The 24,624-nt window shown below is 39.4% G+C and overlaps 1 protein-coding gene across 1 annotated transcript; it reads right to left on the reverse strand.

The window, feature by feature from the left end:
* Window positions 1-5,268: 5,268 nt before the first annotated feature.
* rps6ka5 (ribosomal protein S6 kinase, polypeptide 5) lies at window positions 5,269-23,052 on the reverse strand. Its single transcript, XM_044375283.1, has 17 exons — window positions 22,756-23,052; window positions 18,549-18,620; window positions 18,153-18,371; window positions 17,782-17,897; window positions 17,582-17,683; window positions 16,816-16,899; window positions 16,573-16,676; window positions 16,323-16,473; window positions 15,966-16,127; window positions 14,491-14,616; window positions 13,018-13,151; window positions 12,110-12,203; window positions 11,007-11,177; window positions 10,515-10,706; window positions 8,149-8,308; window positions 7,645-7,808; window positions 5,269-6,923 (listed from the first exon to the last, which is right to left on the reverse strand). Exons 1-17 carry the CDS (start codon window positions 22,823-22,825, stop codon window positions 6,618-6,620), a joined length of 2,427 nt encoding a protein of 808 aa, XP_044231218.1. The 5' UTR covers window positions 22,826-23,052; the 3' UTR covers window positions 5,269-6,617.
* Window positions 23,053-24,624: the final 1,572 nt, after the last annotated feature.

A 24,624-nucleotide genomic window follows, 5' to 3' on the forward strand; every position in this document is an offset into this window, starting at 1 on the left:
GAGGATCTATTAAAAGACTCTTCATGATTGGTATCATATTATTAAATGTACAGATGTATTCAGCCAGCAAGTAAAGCATTTATTGAAGCAAATCAAGATTTTTTCCTCACACTGTCAATGGTGTGCCTATAAGACCTGAATGATGATGTTCACAGTGCCCTAAATAAGCAGGTATGCACATGGTGTATCCTTGCATTAAGTGAAAGTACTATCCGGTGTTGAGGTTCATATTATATCATCTTAGAAATGTTGGACAACAGATAGATGAGTAAGTCGAACATCTGAACCTGCACAAAATCAAAGAGGACATTTTTCCTTTACAAAAGAAAATCAATTGCATGATTAAAATAACATACAAGTGCAAAGTTTTGCCCTTAAAGCTTGATTGCGTGTGTTGAAACAGTTTAATATTGACCAATCTCAAAGGGATTCACTGCTACAGTACTTTTTGATACGCTTCAGTAACGATATGACGAAGATGGAATCAATGAAAACGGGAAAATATCGACAGAAATCAAGCAGTAGCACATGTATGATGATGGCGGTGGTGGTGATGATGACGATTGGTAGATTGGCATTACCATGAGATTACCTCAAATTCCATCAAATACTAAAACCTAATCATGTAGTATGAATCTCCAACCAACATTACATAGAAGGATACTGGTCTGAGTAAACCTACTGACTCAAGAACACATGTTCACGTCCCCATTCTCTGCCATTCTGCACACGACCCAGTGCTCGGCCTCTCTGGAAGGGGTAAGAAAAAAGAGAATTTCCCCATTTATACAGTATATATTCATTAATGGATCAGTGGTGGATCCTAGTTTTTATATACTCTCTAAAACTCCAAAAACCTGATCATAATAAGGATACCAGTGCACATGTAAACGCACTCGACTCATTGTGACCAGTTCTCATTGGACTTAATCTCTACAAAACAAAAGGTCTCTAGGAAAACTGTGTTTTTTATGTAATTTGGATGAACTGACCCTTTCAAGCAGTGGTTCATTATCTTTTTGGATTGGGTCCCTTTCCAATGAAGCAATACCTTCTTGTGATCCCACAGTTTGAATATAGTACCTGTTAACTGAGCGTCTGTTTGAATAATTTACAGAGGCCTGAAGGGATCAAACTATCCAGTATTTCACAAGAAAACAGCAAAGATTATAGAGAAACACAAAAATAGGCATAATTTTGTGTCACACAAAATGTTTTGATTCTTTTCTGTCGTGTTAAACATCTCATGACCACTGAGGAAAGAGCCACTAGATGTTTGGCCACTTCAGCACCATGGACAGATCCATATGAACTCTGTCTCACTGCTGACCAAAAGGAACCACACAAGCCTTGGCATCTGTCTAAAAATGATCAAATTCACAGACAATGCATCCATAAAACCACCAAATGGAGTACTTCCTACAAGAGTCTAATGTCACTTTCAGCTTTGGCACCCACAACTGTCTCTTAAACACATACATGACACAAGCACACAGGAACATCCCTTGCCTGATCCTTTCCCTCTAAAACTTACAACAGCAATCACTGGTTCATACAAAACAGTTCATTCTACCGGCCCTCTAATTAACATTGCAAAAAGGTACAAAGGTTTAGCTCATCAGGTGGGGGCGCTTTCAACCTTAACTCAAAAAAGAGGAAGCACTGTCGGCAGAAAAGGAACTTTCAAATTCCAGGGAACCAACAAAAAATGCATCAAAGACAACAAGACCTCAAATCAAAACTAGCCTCCCTCCCTCTCCTTCTCCCTCTCCCTCATAGTGGTACACTGAACAAGCTGTTCATCAAAGGGGGGGAAACCTAGTTTGAAATCAGCCCCGAGAGACGTTGGTACTAAACCAACCCTTTCCTGTGACACGCTGTTATTTTCCCTACAAAGAAAGTGAGCTGGGTCCCACAGAGGCAGTGAGTGAAGTACGGTATTTTCTTTGGAACAAGCAGCACTGCAGCACATCAGCTAATAGAGCCTGGCTCCCAAAGGGGAGCTCAATATAGGACACTCTTCCTCTTCCTCCACTTGAGCTATTAATACACCCAAACAAAAGAAAAGAGGCTTAATGAGGCAGCAACGGGGAACTCATGCGAACTAAGTTAGACAAGAGCTTTGTAGTGTTTAGCTCCAAGGATTCCAGCTTTTCATACAGGCAATGGATCCTACTTTGCTATTTCTATTGTGGCTGATACTATGGGAGTAAAAGTACAGTATATGTACACCGTGTTATGCCCTTTTAAGCACTATGGTTGGAACCATTTGATGAGGTCCTTTTGAAGTGGCAAACGCAACACAACGGCAAAAAAGAGATGCATAGTTTTAAGCATGATAATGTACTGGATATGAAGAATCTCTACAGTAACACACTGTACACTGTTACAAAATAATCTGAGCTGGAAACATATTTCACCAGTTGGACGAAACAGACAGAAACCATGATATATGGAGCGTTTCTTTGCATATTTGCATGAAAGGAAATATCTCATGCAGCTTAGAGCAGCTACCTTGAAGTTAATGCTTTGGTTCGGATTCAGAGTGCATTAAAATGGAAGAAGATGAGGGAGTGTGTTTGACTGCACACAATACTCCAACTAATAATTTGTATCCTGATTGAGCAGAAAAAAAACTGTTTCTAGGCAGCTTCACATACTGATCACAAATACCCCTGTACATATGAACAGAATACAGTATTTCAACTATTACCATGAAAACAGACTAACACATACTTGCAAAAAAAAAACAAAAAAACTATTAACAGAGCCATTACTTGCTTATCTATCCTGGCTAACACCAGTATTGTAATATCAGGAAATGACAATATTCAGGCTATTGTAAAAGGAGTTTTGGTGTTTACATCCATCAAACAATAAAACTTCAAAGTCCCGAATCAAACCGGGGATATTAAAATGTGCAAGTAAACAATCTCACATTAAATCAACCCCCTCCACCCCAAAAAAAGAAAAGAAAAAGCCCATGAAACAAAGAAAAGAAGAGGTCGATGTTTCAGTTCACATCATGCACTGGGGACATAATACTAATCAGGTATCTGCCTCAAAGTGAGAGCTGTCACACAGTGCAAAGATCACCATTTCAGTCATGCAGTCTAACATGGTAAATAGAGCAAGGGATGGTGTCAAAAGAAAAAAGGAGTGTTTGTTTGAGGTCTGTCTTCAGGAGCTTGATGTTTTCATAAAGGGCGGATATTTTTGCAGTAGTTTTAAGACTTTGGACAGGGGCAACTTTTTGAGTAAGTCTGATTTTCTCAGCATCAATACCTTTACAGCAATAGATAGACATTTACCAAAATACTCTTTCTTGAGAGGAGAATGCTGTCAATCAAAGCCAATAAGCATATTTCCCCAAAATCTCAGACCATTCCTTGATTCATATTTGAATAATTTTGTTGCAGACTGCACTACATTACCTTTAAATGCCCTAGTGTATCACCACCCTCAACTCATAGCTCAAAGCTGACCTTTACCTGATTTAACAGCATTTTGGCACCCAAACCTTTCCATTTAAAAAAAAAAAAAGAATACATATATCTTTTTTTACTTGAAAAGGAAGCCACTTGAAGCTCTCGTTTGGCATCTTGGATCTCGGAAAACTCAACCTCAAACTTCTTGACGCATTCACTTCAGGCCTGACACATGTGCACTAAGCTGATGTGAATGTTCCATTTGGCATATTCTGCTCAATCCAATTGGTTGTACTAGTGATAATATGAGTTATGTCCGGTAATACACAAGGCTAGGGGATGTCAATGATTAATGATTATCGATTAATTGTTGTTAATAATTTAACCGATTAAAAATGTATTAACCGATAATGTAGAGGGCGAGAAACGTGCAGTGTAACTGTCAGAAAATAGATATGTAGGTATGCTGTAGTGCGCAGTTGCGCCACTAGGTGGAGCCTCTTACTTCTGTTTTTTTTATTGAGAATATGATATAAACAAACAAACAAGGCAGCCTCTTACTTTTTAATGAGACTGGGTTACTGGTGTGTTTGGTGACCGCCCGTAAGGGCTTCACAAACTGTAAAACCAATGCACCTTCCTGCAGTCCAAACATGGATGTATAATGAGAGCTCTTATAATACATCCATGAGTCCAAAGAAGTAAAAAGTTGCCTCGATCTGCTCACTGTGACGGTCCTGTTGCTGAACACTGAAGCATAAAGATGTGGAAATTCCACAGAGTTGTTGTCTGGTGGCTGTCCAGCTCAGCTACCTGAGGCTCATGCTAATGCTAAACTAGCATCCTGAACAGAAGCAGCTGCTTGGTTAATGTGGGCTGAGAGCTGAGTGTCAGACAGCAGGACTATTACATGTTTCCCACAAAATCAACACAAAAGTGATGAACTGTATAAGTGACATTCCCCTGCTTTGAATATTAATGCATTTTAGCGGTGGCAGTAAATGGACTGATAAAGTTGGAGCGACAGTATTTGTGCATTTGTTCCAGCTGAGCAGCCTTTTCCAGCAGCTGGACTAATGTTAGCTACAGTGAACACACACATCACTCCATCATGTAGATCCGGTATGCAGATTATTTTACATAAAAGTCTGTCTTCGGGTAACCTGTTTTACATTTATACAATAACGTTACCGTTTATTTACTATTGAAGGTTGTAGCAATTTTGATAAAATGTTAATTAAAGGTGCAGTGTGTAAGATTTAGCAGCATCTAGTGGTGAGGTTGCAGATTGCAACAAACTGAATACCCCTCATCTGCACCCTCCCCTTCCAAGCGTGTAGGAGAACCTACGGTCGCCACAAAACTCCCAAGACAAAGTGTTTGGTTTGTCCGTTCTGGGCTACTGTAGAAACATGGTAGTGCAACATGGCGGGCTCCGTGGAAGAGGACCCGCTCCCTATGTAGATATAAAGGACTCATTCTAAGGTAACAAAAACACAATAATTCTTATTATTATACACTAATTAAAACATACTTATGAATATTATATTCCATTTCTGCCAAGTCCATTCCACTAGACGCTACTACATTCTACACACTGTGCCTTTAATTGTTAGATCCGTCCAACACATCAAGTCTGATCTAATTCTATCCTCAAATGAAGCTGGAACTTGTGCAACCATTTGCTGTGTTTAATACATTGGATTTTGTTGGGCCAGTTGTTGAACAGACAGCGACACACCAGAGTGGGAGCTCTACTCATGCAGCCTACTCTGATTTTGTGTCGAACATAAGTCATGTCAGTGATTAACGTGGTTTTATAATGGAAAAACGTCCAGCGTATTTCATTAATTGTTAATGATTAACCGATAATCGATCGTTTAAACGGCCAACTATTGATTAAAGAAAATTTGCATCCCTACACAAGGCAAATCCACTGCTGGGCTAAACACTGACTTGAGGATCAGACCATGTGGCACATCAGCAATGCTGAGTCTTGCAGTAGTCATACCCTCCACATCAGACAGAGGCAAAATAATTCGAAACATAGCTCTTCGTGTTGGGCCACATTTCCTCAGGCAGCAGTATTCCCCATACAACAATAAAACCACAGATTTGGCTGAACATATTTGGTTGTCCCTACAAAAAAGACATGTACACTTTTGCTTCTTCCATCCATATGGACAAGGAAGTTAACTTTTTTTGACCACTGGACACAGCTGTAGTTCAAATTCAAACTTAAACAGCCTCCATAAATTTAAAAAAGTCGAACAAAAGCTACACAAATTTGACAAACTGATTCACAACAATTAACCAGTGGCTAATGATGTTAATCTCTTCTTGCCTATAATAATTTTACAATGTCTAAACAACGGCGACCTACTTGAAGCATTGATATCTATGATGATTACAAAAAGGGATTAACAACCATCTGACTACATGAAAACAGTCTTTTTTTTTTAGAGCTGATAGGGAAACATAGACACATACACAAAATATCTTTTTTTTTTTTTTTTTTTAAAAGACTCACTGTATCCATTATTTCTTTTCAGGTCAGTCTGAACCATAAATAAGTTAACAATATAGCTTATCATAAATAAATTTCAGTCTGTAAAATTCACATATAAATACCCTGCTCCATCTTGCAGAGACTTCCCAGAAAAGAGAAGTGGACCCACGATACGCTGAAGCTCGTTGCATTTCCTCTCTCCTTTGACAAAAAAATACAAAGCATCCATGATGTAAACACTATGACTTTCCCTTTAAAACCTCTGGAGGCATGGACAAAGACAGGTAAATGGAGCGGACAGAGAGTGAGCAGTAATTTTATGAGACTGAAGATGTCTCTCCATTGTCTGTCTGGACCTGGGGCGGTAGGGCAGCCCTTTCATTTTGGACATCGTTGACAACTTCTTCCTGGTCCAGTCCCTGATAAATACAGTCTGTGTGTGAAAGCGAGAGAGAAAGAAAGGGATAGGCTATTGCTAGTGATGACTGATTGATTGATATTGAGGTGATGGTTGCTGCTCCTGCTGCATGCTTGGTTTTGGAGACGTGCGGACGTCCATGCAATTGATTGAACCGGAGGCAGAGAGCTGCCGGGGGCAGAGAGAAAGACGAGAGAAAGCTGTCTCTACGCTGGTCCGAGTCATCCTTCGGTTCATGACTCTCCCTTTTCCTCTCGCCATCTCACTGTCCTTCTGAGAAGTGAAAGGCCGGAGGCGCTGGTTGGTGCACAGAGTCCATTCCCAGGGCCACGGGTGTGTTGGCGGGGGTGGTGAGAGGCGTGCTATTGGAGGGCTGCGGGTTGGCGTCACCCTCTGAAAATGTCTTCTCCTGAGACTGGGAGGAGGAGGACGAGGAATGGGTGCTCTCACTGGAACTGCTGCGGGTCTCTGTGCTGGTACTTGTCTTTTTCATCTTCCTCCTCTTGGCTAGTGGCGCCTTGTCCACTGTCTGCAGGCGGAAACCTTCTCGCTTACATTTGTTAAATGCCTGGGATAAAAAAAAAAAAAAAAACAATGGGGGGTGAGTCAGTTATTAAGATTTCTCTGAATTATTCATTTTCCCCGTCTTTTCTGCACAGTTTTTATCTACTGCACACATTTTATGCTGTCCAAGTCACCAACAAAACTACATTTTTCATGCATAAAATAGAGATCTGGACTAAAGCTGCAACAAATGATTATTTCGATTATCAATTAATCTGCTGATTATTTTCTCAACTGAAATGGCAAAATGCCCATTATAATTTCCCAATGTCTTCAAATAGCCTGTTTTGTCCAACCAACAGTCCAAAACCAAAAGATGGTAAATTTATTGTCACAGAAGACAAAGAAAAGCAGAAAATCTTCACAAATGAGAAGCTGAAAATAGGGAATGTTTGTATTTTTTGTGTACTTTTGCTTGAAAAATGACTTAAAACCATTAATCAGTTATAAAAAATAGTTGCCAATTAATTTTCTGTTGATCTCCTAATTGATTGACTATTAAATCACCCCATAACACATTTGAAATAATGTTCTCTCTTGATGTTTTGTCTTTTGGATCAATCAGTATGAGCTGCAGAGTGACTTCTGTATAGCCAATAAGCAGCAGCAGGTTGACAGTTTAAAGAGCAATTGTTCAATTAAGCCCAAATCTTCTAACAGGAAGCCTAAAGGTTGGGAAATCCCGACCTACATCTGACAATCGCATGCCTCTGTTCATTTCTCACATTAAAGGTAGCTTTGACATAAGTGTGGACGGAGGCAGTGGAGGAGCCGAGGATGTCCGGGGTCATGAGAGGGTTGGAGGAAAGTTGGCTGTCATCCTGGAGCCAGGCGTTGTAACGTAAGCCGCACATCTTGATCCTCTTGTTTGGGTCCACCGTCAGCAGCTCTGCCGGGACAAGACAGAGATAATTACCTTTAGCGCTTATAATACCTTAGTGAGCCACAAGTGAGACACAAAGAGGAAGCGATTTCAGGTAGCGTAACTTCTGTGACCTACTTTCAACCACACACTACAATATAACAATAGCCATATTTTCATTTTATGAGTATTATTTTAGTCACATGTATTAAATTTAGTACACTACACTATACTCTGGTCACTAAAATCTTAAAACTTTGTGACCAATACACAAGAAAATCTACTCTAAACTGTAATCTCAACATTAAATAACATTTGATCTCTCATCTTGTGAAAAACTCCTACGTTATCACAGTTCCCTTCTCACCTTGTATAAGGTCCTTGGCCTGCTGGGACACATTTCTCCAGGCCTCGCCTTCAAAAGAGAAATCTCCCTGTTTGATTTTCTTCATAATTTCCTCAGCACTGGTGTGGGTCAGGCTTTTCTCCTGACACTGAAAAGGCACCTGGCCAGACAGCATGGTGTACTGCAACCAAAGACGAAACAATCTGCTATCAAATAACATGAACATACAGTTTCTGGGCTTAAAAATCTAAATGTGATCTAAACATTTCGTGTTATGTTGCCTATGATGAAGCAGGGAGACCAACTAGACTAGTGGTAAAAACATATCTGCTGTTAAAATAACAACATGCTTTATGAGAGCTCTTGACCGATCACGACTGTCCACATTTGTCCATTGTTATGCTGCATGCTGTTGACCGTGGCTGAACCAGCACTAAACAGAAGAGCGGTCTGTGCTCAGCTGAATGAACAGCATACTCTCACCTTGGCCTGCTTACATCTGCCTGCTGAGTTCTCATTAAAATGACAGTAGTTGGGAACAGCCCTTTTGGCAGTGGAGGATCTGTCATGCCCTGATCTCTCCCTCTCTCCCTCACCCTCCCTCCCTGTCTCAGTGCACTTTGCTTCCAGGGCATTGTGCACACAGTATGTCAGTAGCCATTTCATCAAAGCTCCATGAGGCACACTACTCTCATTTCCCCCCAGGGGGCGGCGGTGCAAAGCAGCACTCGCACAGAGAGCCCAGACTCTGTACGGATGACTGGCCAAGTAGAGAAATCTCTCTCTTTACTCTCTACCACCACCACCACCACCCCCCTCCCCCCTTGTGCCCTCTCCTTCTCCTCTCTACCTCTCCTTTTAATTTTCCCCCTCTATGCAGAAAAAGGTTGAATGAGGATGACATTTCCGCTGCCGGGAAGCAGCGTCTCATATTAACCAGCTCTGAGAGCCGGGCTGGTTGCTCTTCATTCCGTGGTGAGCGTTTAACTGTGTCAGCTCACCACAGGATGCTGAAGGTTGTAACACTGAATAAGAGAGGGAGATGAATATCATGTAAAACTGATTAAACGGAACATGCATACATACATGTCTGCATGTGTGTGCACAAACACCGCTACACACACACACACACACACACACACACACATACACTATACTACAGCCAAAATCAGTTAAAATAACAGTTGATTGCTTAATCAAAATGGTTTGCAGCACATGTTTAATCCATAAACTCCACAACATCAACAAATCAACACTGTATGGAGCTCATGATTAAAGATAAATTTGGTTTTTAGAAGTGATTCAGTTAACAGTATTATGAAAAACAACTTTTAAGTGGAGCTCAGAGCTGTGGATTTTTAAAAAGATTCGTACAAATTATAAATTCACATAATCAGGTCACTTTCCTGAGGCATTGTGGAAAGTGAGAGTCTAATGTAGGCCTATACTTGTTAAGATTGTGTATTCGCTAATAAGGATGCTCCTGAATAGGGCTAATCAATGATCCATTATTTAGTCCTATTCCTGACTGTCAGCAGCATCAATGTCATCAAAGTGAAAGTTTAATTTCGGGGCATGATTCTTTCTCAGTATCCTTAGAAACTTCTGACCAGATCATTTCAAATCATAAACAGCATAATTTAAACATTAAGTGCTTACTGGGGTCAAGGGTCAAAACAATTTGCAAAGACTGCTGTATGAAAGTGTACAGCCCTGGCATATACTGTATGTTTCTTTAAAGAGCAGAGAATGATTCAACCAACTGATTGAGACGTATAAATTCATATGTATTTTATAAACTCTAAAATATGAATACACTTTAAGATTTTTAAGTTAAATCCCATTCTTCCTGCATAATTGTTTGCAAATGTGAAAATGTGAAAACTAACATTACTTTCCCATAATTTATGTACCTCTATCTATTAATCCATACATTATTTTATCCATCATTACATCACAGTAAAAATACCAGCAGAGCCCAAAGTAAAGCCTTAAATCTGATTACTAAGCCCAATCATTAGTCCAAAAACTTAATCAAATTTAAGAAAAAAAAAAAAATCTAAGAAAGGAAGCTAATATTTTAGTTCATATATCAAATGTACTTAAAAGTTGTAACCAGCAAATCTGTAGCAGCAGTAACCAAATTACTGATAACTGTCGTTTTAGCACTAATTTGAAAAACTGAGATATTTTTTTCTGTTATAACGTTTACATTTTTTTTTTTTATTGCTGCAATATAAAATATTTGTGAAGTGGAAGTACTGAAAGAACAGGCTGCTGATATTTTCCCCTAAGAACAAGTTAAATAATGAATGATCCTACATAAATCCAACTCCCTGCATTTTGTTTTAACCTGAGCTGGGCTCTGTCGTCCCACATCCACTCACCAGAATGACCCCCAGACTCCACAGGTCACAGGACTCATCGTAGCCATCATATTTGAGTATCTCTGGTGCTGCGTACTGCAGGGTGAAGCAGGGAGTCTTCAGGAGCTGATTGTCTGGTGGTTTGAGGCGAGCAAAGCCAAAGTCTATGATTTTTATCTCGGAGTTCTCACTCTCGTCTGTGAAGAGCAGGTTCTACAAAGCAATTCAAGACATGGGCAGCAATCATTTCTTTCTGCTCAGTAGAACTGGGCCACTCGAGAGCTTACTAAATTGGACATCAAGACCCATGTTAGGGTCAAACAATTTTACTCTTGTTTTGTAGTAGATTGCAGAGTCAGAATGACAATGCGACAGATCATACAAACTTCAGTGAAACACAGTAATTCTGTTTGAAAAGCTTATGATCCAGTGTGTCTCTGTTCATCAGAAAAGGCACAAACTGTTCTCGGACAGAAAAAGATTTCTACTCGCAGCAGTATGTATGTTCAATACCTCCGGTTTAAGATCCCTGTGCACCACTCCCACGTCATGCATGTGACTGACAGCAGACACCAGTTTGCGCATGATGCGGCTGGCCTCTGTTTCGCTGAAATGTTGCTTCCTGCGGATCCTTTCTAGCAGCTCTCCTCCGCCAAGCAGCTCCAGAACCAGGTATGTGTGGAGCTACAGCGAACACATAGAAACATACACACATTTCTCAAAAACCTCTGTTACACACATGTGCAACCTTTATTCTTTGACATCTATTATTTACAAAAACAGTCATCTTATACAGTAGGTGCTAACATTTCTATAGGTTTTGCACTTATACAAACATTGACAACTTTTTGTTTTCTAATGAACCGTCTATCTTGCTTTCAAAGCTTGAACTGTTGAGAGTTGAAAACAGCTGAAACGGTGGACAAGAATATATCTGCTAAATAACAAATATAGCAAAAACAGTCCATCCTTAATCCCATGACGATGAGATCAAACCATAATGGTATTGAGTAAAAGTGAAAGGGGCCAAACAAAGTGGGAAGGGAATAATGTGTCTGGGCAGTGGGGTAGAGTTTCTCATTAGCGCTCGGTCTGGGGAACAAAGGCAGGACTCGGTTGAGGCGAGGTGAGGCAGCGCTGCTTTGATCCGGGTCACAGACCTCTGAGGTACAGTAATGACCCCACTGAGCTCATCAGGACTAAAGTGGTGCTCCTGGGCTTGAAGGAGCAGGGCTAATGAACCTGTACACTGCCAGACACACCACTGAGGTAAGCTACATTTGGAACACATGCACACTTAGTTTGGCTTATGTGTGCAGCACAATTAGCGACTCAAGTGAATCTAGGTTGGTTCTATTCAGTAGCACAAAATGGGTGTTTGTACAGCTGCGGTTTAAAAATACGTTTTTGGTGTAAAATATCGAGTTCACGGAGAGATGTTTATGGGACAATACATGAAGAGATAGAGACAGACCTCGAGGGCTTCCAGTATCCCCATTAATCTGCCTTGTTCCAGTTCCAGGACTTAATAAGGCCGCCGTCCCCACAGGCTCCACAGACAGCCATGCAAAACAGAATTTACGGAAGGCAAATATAACCACCGCAATAAACCTTACCTGGTCATGGTAAATTTCATGTAACTTGACAATGTTAGGGTGGCCGTCGCAAAGCTTCAGGGCTGCTATTTCCCGCTGAGTCTGTGCCTCCATCCTGCAGCAAACACAAGCAGGAAGCCAGATAACTGTCACAAAATACAACATACATACACACATACACAGTGGAGTCAGAAAATTAATCTTTCAGAGGGCAGTTTTCACATCCTTTTTTGGTCTTGACCTAGATATTTTATTAAATTATGCACAAGTGCATCATATCAGGAAATAAACACTCAGTATAATGAACCTGGAAGACTTGTTTGAGGCAAACCAGACCTTACAAAAGAAGATGTTTTACATTGCATCTCCAACCAGTTCACAGACGGATCACTTCAAATTCTCTATTTTTTTATTTCACAGGAATTTTATCAGTTTTTTCAGAGCAGTTTTGATCTGCACCCAACTGATTTTTGACCCTGATACATTCCAACTAATACGCAGTGAACCACTGTGAACAAAGCCTGGTTTATTTTTCAAACATATCTACTGGGTTCTCAGTATCTCAAGACCAAGTGTTTGTGTCAGGAGGATTCCCCCAGTGCGGCTCACTCTTATTGAAGCCATAATGTTTGGTGGAGGAGTGTCTGTTTCTTCAAAGTGTCACCAGCCTTTAAACATCCTGCAGTCAACACATGTGATCAAAGCTCAATTTGTTTGCCTGTAAAAACAACCAGATTTGTGGGCAGAGATGTATTTCCATTTCACTTTTTTTTAAGATGTTGTTTGTTGCCTGACAACTGCCACAATTTCTGCCAGGAAGAGGAAGACGGGTGGCCAACAGATTTATCCACTGAGACTATAAACATCGCATCGAGCCAAATCTAGCACCTAGCTGGACAAACACGACTCAGCGGGCTGCAAGCTCGTACCTCTTGCTGACGATCTTGACTGCATATTTCTGTCCGGTCTTCTTGTGTGTGCACCGTCTGCAGATGGAGAAGCTACCCTCGCCCAGAGCACTGTCTTTCAGGTCCATCTCATAACTCATATAGAAAGGTGAGTCCTGCAGACGAGAACAGTGGACCAAAACAAGGCATCACCGAAGAGTCAAATAATAGCAACCGATCTCAATTAAATAATTACTTCAATGTTGTTATGTCTTTAATTAAATGCACTCTTTTGTATAATATATATTGTAGAAGTTCATGAAAACCATTCTAAGGAAGAACCCAGAACAATAGTATTGTTGTGTAATGTTGTCAGAAGTCATTTGAGTACAAAAGAATAAACATGAAAGTGGTTTGGTACAATGAAACAAGAAACCAAGATTTTACAGTCTAAATTTAGCTTTCCAAAAATCACTACATGACAAACTAGCTTTTTGTTTGCAGGAAATGACATAACGACCGAGAGCTGACCCGGGCTGAGACTTTATTGGAATTCTGAGGAAATTCGTAGCACACAGTTACTTGACTGTTTATCAATGTGTAACTGAAAATTCAATTTAATAGATTTAATAATTCCAAGATTTTGTTGATTAACTCAAGATTGGTCAAAGCATTGTTAAAACACTTCTGTGTGCTAGACTGATATAGTTAAAAGAATTAAAATATATTACAATCCCCGCTGGGCTGCAACTAATGATTATTTTAATTATCGATTAATCTGTCAATTATTTTCTCGATTAATCAATTAGTGGTTTGGTCCATAAAATGTCAGAAAAAGGTGAAAAATCTCAATCACTGTTTCCCAAATCACTGTTTTGTCCTTGAATGTCTTCTTTTGTCCTGAACAACAGTTCACAACCAAAAGATATTCAGTTTAGAAGACTGAATAAACCAGAAATTATTCACATTCGAGAAGCTGGAATCAGCTGTTTTCTTAAAAAATGACTCCAAACAATTAATCAAATGATTATCAAAAAGGTCGGCAATTCATTCATTAATTGGGAACTAATCATTTAATCGACTAATCTTTGCAGTTCTACTTCAAATATAATAAATCTGATGCCAAATTCTGATAATGGTAAAGTTTGTCAAACAGTTCAATTTCATATCACTTATATTAACACAATATTTTTTTCAAAATGTCTAAACATGTGTGTACCCAGGATGTTAATGAGAAAACTCCAAACTCAATAAGTGTCATAGAAGTAATGCACTACAGTCTTCTCAAAAAGCATTACGTTACATAGACACATAAGTGCATTCATGATAAACATCATTAAATAAACAGGCTTGTCCAAACTGAATCCGAGTACAGTAACACAAGTGAAGTAGGAAAAAAATGTTGTGTAGAATGGAGAGGAAGTAAAAAAAAAAAAAAAAAATTGCATCTGTCTTTGACAGCAGCCATTAGCTTAAGTGTGTTTGTACAGGGGGATCCAAGTCCATTCATCTTACCTTCATCATGGCGCTGCGGGCCACTGCAGCAGAGCCCGGCCTCTCACAGCCTCCACACAGCTGGACAGGGTCGTCCATCACCACATTCCTCTTAAACAGGATGGAGGGGGCCATGAAAGAGTAGCCCTGCACGGACACACATGAACTTTAGGTGTTTACATTTCACCATGACATTAAGTGTAGCTGAGCTATATGGACAGAGAGAAAGGAAACTTCCGTTGATGCAGTTTAAAGCCTCAGAAAATACTGTAAGTATCAACATCCTACTGATGACATTTGACTTATATGGGCACATAATGTATTTTACATACTTATAGATTTATATATATATAGTTACATATTTATTGTAAAAATTATTGTGCATTTTTTCCTCAAATGTTTCTATATCAAACAATAAGTCCAATTCTGGTAATTTTGTGACTGACAGAAGCTGTCCAGCTGTTCCTATTGTTAGACCTGTCATTGTGAAGCGCTGCCTGCTTAATTCCAGCTGTGGGGACCCCAGAGCTCTAAGTTGGCATTAATCTCTCTCTCCCTTTTACACAGATACACACACACAGCTGTGTGGTATGTAGTGACAGCCATGGATGGACGGAAGGATGGATGTTGAATGAATGAGATGCCCTAAATTGCCGGGCTTGAATATTTGATTGCTCTGCTGTGAAATTACATCTTGGCGCTCTTAATGCAATTTTAATTTTGTTTTGTGAGGCACCGTGGGGGAGCAAGTGCACGGTATAAAATTGGGATTGCTGTCGTTATCTCAGAGATTGCTAGGCTTGCAAATTATAAAGACCACAAAATTTCAGACTATGTGAATGGCAGCTGAGAGCGAAAAAAGCCAAGATGAAGTTGGCAATCAAAGACTGAAGGCGTAACCGAGACAGACGTGGTGATGCTCTCAAAGTGTAACCTTTTATTCCATGAGAGAAGCCAGTTAATGGATCTATTGATCTACCGAGCTCAAGGATCCAGAAGGCAATCAGAGTTGAAATTTCATGCAATACATCAGACAGCATCAGCTGGCACGGAGTTGTGGGCCATATTATGGTTCAAAGCTACATCAAAAATAGTCATTCACATCTGTTACTTCAATAAGAGCTGCATATGGCAGCAATTACTTCAATAAAAGACCCTTTAGTCAATTTGAATACCAAAGCATACAGACAGTCTCATGTTGACTTACAGCAACCTTTTGAGGACATTCAAAACTTCACTTGATTACTTCAATTGCTGTGGAGTATGTCAAATATAGTCACAGACAAAAAGTGGGTAATGTATAATGCGATTTTACACCCGTGTCAACATTTCACACAGCCTGCAACCAAAGCTCAGACAAACATCGGAACAAAACAAATGCAAATACCGATGTTGTCCTGTGCGATGACCTGTGCACGGAGCACAAAAGGAACATTCCTGTCTGTAAACAAAAAAAAAAAAAATAGTCTGGTTGTTTAATATCCCTTTCCTCTCACCTGGAAGATGCGGTCACAGTTCTGAGGCAGAGCTGCAGGGGAGTAGGTGGGGTCCATCTCTGTGAACTCGTCTGCAAAGTTGCTGACGTCCAGCTCGTCCCGGATCACGGGCTTGAACGGTGCAGGCACCTTCTTAGCTGCCAAGTCTTCCCAGTTAATTTTCTAAAGAGAGTTTAAAAAAAAGAAAAAAAAAACATTGTGGTCCGTTCCAATCCTTATTAACAAAGTTTACACTCTACTCTATTTTCCTAAATATTACTCACTCAAAGAGGCCCCATTATGTATATTAACATCCCATCCTGACCGTTTAGTTTTTCTAAATATTATGGAATAAACAAGACAGGCAATGAGATCCACCTGGTAAAACGGGTGTTTCTTTACATTCTCTGCTCCATTAGGACCTGAGCCTAATCTCTTCTTTGGATCTTTGATGAGGAGTCGCTGGATGAGGTCTTTGGCCAGTGGTCCCATATCTTTGGGGAAAGGAGGATCCTTTTTTGAAATCCTCCTGTGATGTGTGAGACAAATATGGTCAGTGTTGTAGAATGATTACAACTGAAGGAGAGATGAAAAAAAAATGTGGCTGATGATCAGGGAGAATCCATACTTGGCAATGTCTGTGTGTGAGTTCTCATCTCCATCAACAGTGAAGGGTGATCCGCCAGTCAAAAGCTCGTACATCAACACGCCAAGACTCCACCAGTCCACCGCCTGGAATGCATGAGAGCACCCACCCGTGACTTTGGCTTAGCAGACTAAAAAGAACAATCTCACTGGAGAGCGCACACATTCAGGAGTACAGAGAGGGGACTCTGGGTCGCTTGACTTGATCAAACGGACTACAGATTACCTTGTCATGTCCAGACTCTCCTCCTTCCACAATTTCTGGAGCCATATATTCAATGGTGCCACAGACAGAAAAGGCCCTTTCCATCTGTTTTAAAAAACACACACACACACACACACATTTTAGAAGCCAAATATAACACAAAAAATACTGAGGATCTTGGGTTTTGCATGCCAAAACTACAATGTGTTGGAAAATGCCTGCAAGTAGCCAGAAATATGACAGAACTGTACAAGATTAAAGCCCCTGAAAGACTAAATTAGTCATAATCAAAGTTAAAATTCAGAAAAAGATGTTTGTGTATTATTTATTTAGAGTTTAATAGTAAAAAAAAAAAACCTCAGCTAATCTGTTTTGTCAGGACTGAGTGTGGGTGGTTTGATCAGATTTGATTGACAGTCGCCTGGCAACAATTGAAAAAAACCCACAGCTGTCATCAGATTTTGATACAAATGTTGCTAAATTCTGATTGGTGCATGGAAGTACATTACATCACCTTTTTCCAACTGAACATGCCCACTTCAAACCAGCATGAGGGGCTCACACAAAAACACAAATACAGATTTCTATCATGTGAAAACTGCAAAAATAGTGTGATGACTGATTGAGAAACAAAACCACTGTTTTTTTTTTTTCTAAACCTATTATAAGAACACACTAATAAGTCAATTTAAGTTATAATTTTGAAGTTAAGCTTCCATCAACTTTCACAGTCCTTCGTGAGAAGTATAAGGACTGAGAAGATTAAACACGTACTGTTGACACATACCTGATCGAATTCTTTACTAAGGCCAAAGTCTGTGAGAACAATATGACCGCTTGAATCGAGTAAAATATTCTCAAGCTTCAGGTCCCGGTAGACAATCCCAAGCTGCAACAAAAAAAAAAGAAAAAAAAAAAAGAGGTTCATTATAGTTATAAAAAAATAGATAACTTCTGAACAGACACAGCTGACCATCAGAGACTAACCTTGTGCAGATGCTCCAGTGCCAACACAATCTCTCCGCTGTACAGGGCTACTTCTTGCTCCTTGAAACGCACCCTTTGCACCAAGTGTGTGAAGAGCTCCCCACCGTTTACATAATCTACGACGGAAGACAACATGTAACAATGAAATATTGTATGCATGCCATGTTTTGTCCAAAATAATGCAAGATTCTCTACAGAGAAGGGCAAATACTTCTTTTAAATTTTTGTTTATGCGCATTCATTCAGCAGATGACAATACTTCTCTTTCAGTGGGTTAAAGGTAATCATTAACCTTTTCTTTTGCTTGTATAAACATAACACAGAAGTGTAAATCCCGAGCGCTGGAAAGGTTTTACATAAAACATGCTAACCGAGAATGAGGTGCAGCTTGGTGTCCGTCTGGAAGGCATAGTGGAGTGTGACGAGAAACGGAGACTGGCGGATGTGCTCCAGCACTTGCCGTTCCGTCCGTGTGTGTTCAGCAGTCTTTGCCTTTTGTACAATGGTGGCTTTCTTCAAAACCTTCATGGCGTACAGCTTCCCTGCATCATGACCACTCACTTTCCTCACCAGGAACACCTTGCCGTACGCTTGTGAATAAAATAAACAAAAGACAGAAGACAAAGTTCAAGCGCAGAGCAAAGCCTTAAACAGAGTATGACGTGTTTATCATTCCAAAAAGACAAATATAAGATGCCAGACTGGCATCATCTGAACGTCATGTTCTGCTCGAGAGGGAGAGAGACCAGTTTATCAATTTTACTCACCTCCTGTGCCCAACACCTTTAATAGCTCAAAGTTTTCAATCCCCACCCTCTCTACGTGGCCCGTCAGGTTGGCTGAAGTCAGAGCAGAAATCAAGTATTAGAAAAGAATCAGATAAACCATTCAGTTATATAACACAACAAATGTACAGTAGCTTGAATTAGGGCTGGGCAACATATCGATATTGTATCGATATCATGATAAGAGACTATATATCGTCTTCAAGTGAGTAAGTGATGTAATTTTACCAGACTGTTCTAGCTGTTCTATTATTGGACTTTACCCACTTAGTCATTATATCCACATTACTGCTGATTATTTATCAAAAATAACATTGTGTAAATATTTTGTGAAAGCACCAAAAGTCATCCCTACAATATCAATATCAAGGTATTTGGTCAAAAACACTGTGATATTTGATTTTGTCTGTATCGCCCAGCCCTAGCTTGAATGATAAAATATTAAAGGCCCCATGAAATGAAAAATACATTTTCCCAGTTTTAATCCTGTGTCCCTGTGTTAATTGTTCATTTATCTCTTGTTATATGCCAAATATATGTCCAAAAAATCAGTATTTTTACATCAAAATCACTGTCTTTTGTCTTCCTGTAAAACGATTTCAAATGTTTGATGACTCATCCTGCACTCAGGAGTGCTTACAAAAGTTAATCTAATCAAATGTGACTTTGGGCGATTAGCTAGCCACACTGGTTATATAAAACCGCACCTCATCGTTTATGGGTTGTAGTGACTAATAGAGCAATATGGATAGGAAGATAAGAAGAGATGTGTGTTTGGATATCAGTGGGCAAAAACTTTGTTTTCATTTCCAGAACAAAGAAAGGTCTAATTCATTCATCTCTCCCTTGTCCTCCTCCTGATCTAACAACAGGTGAGGAGGTGTGTGTGGAGCCAACTGTCCTCTGTAGCTCCATATCACGCTAAACTCTAAGCCCTACCCACTTTTTGGCAGTCCGATTAAATGCGAAGAATTTGATTTAAATCCATCTTCAAACTGTAAACCGCTCAAATATTTTGTTTCACTGGGAAATACGTCACAGTACAGAAGCTAAAGACGCTCTAACTTCCATTTCACTGGGTCTTAAAAATAAAAAGGAAATGACAAACATTATGTGCTGTTGATTTAATGGCCATTCACTCTCAGAAAATGATGTGTGAAAGTATATTTTCACAATTGTACAAAATGACTCAATATCAATGAGCAGCTAGAGCAGGGAACAAAATCATGTTCCAGTATTTTTTCACTGATGGACCACCTGAGGCTTATCTGGAACACAGGAAAATGTACGCTTACGCTCATTACGCTGACCGCCGCACTGTTTGCAGGTGCATTATAAATCTCCCACCTACTATGACTGGTGCCAAGTTGGGCAACTCACTAGAGGATTAACATGACCTAAAAAACATTAACTAGTAAAATACTGTGCACTTAAACCTAGACACTAATTAAAAGATCAGAAAGGGGTTACAAGTTGAGGATGCAGACTGTTGTATCAGTGTGAAGGGTCTCATTAGTTTCAAAATTTACACAGAGCTAAAACATTTTTTAAATAATTAACTAATCACTTTATGAGGATTTTCTGCTTTTCTCTGTTTCATATCATTTTTAACTGAGCATCTTTAGGTTTTAGACTGTGGGTTGGACAAAAAAGAAAAATTCTTAAGCTCTGGGAACTTATCTGAGACATTTTTCACTATTTTCTACACCAAACGATTGAAAATAATCATGAAAGTCTTTAGATCTAACTACTTTAACCTTGGCCCTTCCCCACATTATAGCCTGAAAAATACCAGAAAATAACAGAAAGGTGAGGAGATGCTTTGGTTCACCAACTAGCTAACACATTATAAATATTATTATGATATATTATAAATAATGTATTCTTGTATTTTGATGCAAAGAGACTCTCCACTGTGTTGTTTTAAAGAAACTGAGTTGAAATAAAGTCAAACTCAGCAAAGCTAAAAAGGTTGACAAGTGAGCTCTGAACTGGATATTTGCAGATTTAAAACACTTGACCAGTTAGGGAAAGTTTAGTTGAAGTGGTTAAAGTGAATGTACAGTATGGCCAACAGCCGCATACTGGTAGCACCAGGCATCTTGCGAGGGGAATTTGTTTAATTGTAAAAAAATGTGCAGCACTGCATAAAGCACATAAATCATCAGTAAACTTCCTTCATGTGAACAAAAATGCAATGTGAACCAAATATGCAACAGCATAAGATGATCTTCCATGCAACTGCAAGCTAACTCGCTACATTAACCAGCAAAAGGTCATTATCTTCCATCAAAGATCTTCCATGAATTTAGCACACTGTCAGTGACTCCTCGTGTCTTTCCAAATCACAATCTCCCAGTACAGCTGACTGAGCATAGCACGCTCTTAGACATGCATGTCCATTGTAGTGAACACATTCCTTCTGTCTCACACTCTGAAAAACAGGCTACCGAGCAATTACAGCGGCTGATTTCATCTTTTCCACTGCTTCTCCTGTTACACATGAGAAGAAATGCTGCGACTATTAGGCAATTTAAGAGGGTACTGTATCATTTGAAAACAACAACGCTGTCCTTCAAATTGAGGTCAGAGGTTCGGGTTGCATAACGCCCTTGTCAAGCTCACCCTGCCAAGGCCAAGTTTGATTTTGGTGTTTATTAATAGACTGACAGAGGTGTCCAACCAGATGATGCCTTACTGCTAAACAAGAGGAAGCACTTCAGTCTACAGGAGGGAAATGCCAATGTTCCTCAAAACAAAATGCTTTCCTAGAATTGTTTATTTTGGTTGGTTACCAGAGTGATCAACCTTAAAAACGCATATAATTAAGAGTGAATTTCAACAAACCATTGTCTATTAAGAAAACAGAATTTTTTAAATCATGTAAAGCATTGGCAACCATTATAGAGATTATTCAGTTTGGTAAATTATGGCAATTAAGTCCACAGTAGTACATTTTTACAATCTTTCATTTGCACAGTGGTCTGAACAGTAACATGGGCTTATAGACACATGGGCTTATAGACACATGTCTATGCTTTTATCCTCTCTATATTCTCTCCATGCAATCAAATGCTACAGCACGGGGTTAAGTTAATACAGAGGCTAAACAGCTGTGAGAAATTCGATACATAAAACCGAGTGCCAGTGACAACCAGACAGACTGCATATTTAAGGTAGGGCAGTAAAAGGGGGTGCAGCATAGTCATGTTGCAGCCTGAACAGCAGTGTGTCATTATAAACCAGTTGCAGCTGAGCCAGTGTCCAACTTCATTCAGCAGCCGTCTGCATTGAATTACTAGAATTACCACTCTACTCAAATCAAATACCATCACATCTATGAATATTTGAGAACTGTAACAGTAACTGTCACTTTATTTCCTGTTGATTTTTGTAGGAGTCATGTTTTGAGATGCTGCTTGTGCATGTCAACACTTAGTCCAACAACAACAAAAGCCAACAGGATTCAGCACATCCGTCACAGTTTAACCTTGAGGAGGTGAAGGTGTTGACTAATGTTACGCTTAAAAGGCTCTATTTTTTTAAATGTACCTTTCTGCCATTATAACATAAATTAACAGTGTAATGTTGACGTGCACCCCATTTGTGCAGAATGAAACCAAGCTAACGTTAGCCCTTGTGACTTGACAGCACTGCAGCTGTGTCTGCTCTTCCTTGGCTTATAGCAGAAGTTAGCTGTGACTGCTAACAAATCCTAGCAATAACAGGAAATTCAGCTTATATAGTGATCCACGTTCAGTGAAAGCGTTGACAGTGGCGTGAAGTTGCTGGAAAAACTCTGTCGATGGTCTGATTTAACCTAGTTACACGTAACGACCGACACTAGCTTAAGCTAATGTTATTACCTTGGTTGACAACGGTTATTAAGAAAGCCTTTAGCTAACGTTAGTAAATTGGTTAGGTAACATTTGAACGCGTGAGTTAGCCGTAACGTTTCAAGTCAGCATAAGGACAGTCAGCTAGCGTTAACGTTAGCCTTCCTCTGCCATTTTTGGACTGGAGTAACGTTAATGCGCTCACTTCAAACGCCCATTGACAGTGACAGTTGGCTCGTCCAAGCTAGCCAGCTAACATATCTCCCCCTTGACACGTGTCTCCAAAACAAAAAAATAAATGGCAAATAAAATGGGACTGCCTCAAGAGTTTTAATGGGTCGGAGCAAACTTACCGTTTTTCAGCTCATGTTTCACAGTAAACAGGTCACCTTCTCTGGAAGATCCCTCCATCGGGGATGGCATCGTAATTTCGTGTTCCAATTATGTTCAAAGATGCTTTTCAGACAAGGTTACGTTCACCTCGCGAGCTAGTTTGTAATGCTAACATGCAAAAAACAAAATATATAGTAAGATAATTAAACGCCTATGAGCTAGGCGCCAAACTTGACTGATATATAGGCAGAATGTTGTTACAGCAGCAAGCAAGCCCAGAGGAAACACTTGCTTCTTCCAACACACCACCACTACCACTACCTTCGCAACCAGGCAGTCCCTCTCTGCTGATTGGGGTTGCTATGTGGGAATCTGACCTCTGATTGGATGTTTTCGTGGTAGCGACACATAATCCCGCCTCCCTCCAAAGGCTTGTGCTGCCTTCTAATGACTCTCATGTCAAAGGTCAGAAGTGTAATAATTGTAGTGCAATTAATTGCACATAAAAAAGATATTTTCAAGTTCAGATTAGAAAAGTAAATTTCGCAAACATTGGTGGGTTTTGATTTATTAGAGTAACAGAAAAAAAGAAAATAAGATGAATAGTGGTGTTAGTACTAGAGCTAGAACTGTGGTGGAAAGTAACTAATTATTAATGTACTCAAGTACTGTATTTAATTACAATTTTGAGGAACTTTGAGGTTCTTTATTTGAGTATTTCCATTTTATAATACTTTATAATTCTACTCCAAAACGTTTTAGAGGCAAATGTTTTACTTTTTACTGGTTACCAGTTACTTTGAACATCATCATTTCACAAATAAAACATATGACTATCGTATCTTAAATATGATGCATCATTACTGACGCGTTACACACTACTGCATCGTTTCTAATAATCCAGTGGTACAACACTAATATAACACTTGCTTCTTTTACTTAAAGGACAGGTTCACAGTTCATTTATCTGTTTAAAACAATAGTCAGGTGCCCAAACAAACACTGAACTAGTTTTTTCTTGCCACAATCATACCTTCTCTTCATACTGTCCATTAGAAGATCCCTTCATAATGCACTTACAGTGTAATTGATGGGGGCCAAAATCCACAAGCCTCCATCTGTGCATAAATGTATTTATTTTACATATATTTAAGTTTATCTGGAGCTAATATGAAGCTTCAGCCATCCAAATGAGGCAAATCAAGTAGATATCTTTCAACATTATAGTCTTTTTAGCCAAAGTCCCTCTTTTTATTATTATACTTCCACCACAACTCAACAGGGAGACATAAAGAGGGAATTTGATGCTAAAAAGACTGCAAATGTGGCAGATATCCACTTGATATGACTAAGTCAGACTGCTGAAGCCTCATATAAGCTTCGAATAAACTTTTAAATCCATTTTTGGACAAAATGACTGTGTGGACACACTGTGGATTTTGGCCCTCATCACTCACATTGAAAGGAGATCTTTTAATAGCCAGTATGGACAGGAAGAATGGTTATATAGGGAGGAAAACATCTTTCAGTGTTCATATGGGCACCTGACTGTTTTTTTAAGACAGATTTTTTAAAAAGTGAATCTATCCTTTAAGTAAAGGAACTCAGTACTTCCATCACGGTGCTAACACTATTTGGTTAAGGGGGCAACTTTACCATTAACCTGGCAGCTATAATTACATTTGGTTACTCTTTTGAAATTCTTTTAAACTTTTTTTAATGGCATCCTGTTTTGTCATAATGAAAGGCAGATGGTGTTTTAACACATTAAATTATCGGGCATGAAAGACAGCTTCTCAGGAAATGATTAGTTCCTGTTAGTTGGGGAAAAATATCTGAGGTGCAAAAGATTAAGATCAGCATTTAATCATAAGTTGATTGTTTTTTTT

This window comes from Thunnus albacares, chromosome 15 (assembly GCF_914725855.1).
Source record: "Thunnus albacares chromosome 15, fThuAlb1.1, whole genome shotgun sequence".
NCBI lineage: Eukaryota > Metazoa > Chordata > Actinopteri > Scombriformes > Scombridae > Thunnus > Thunnus albacares.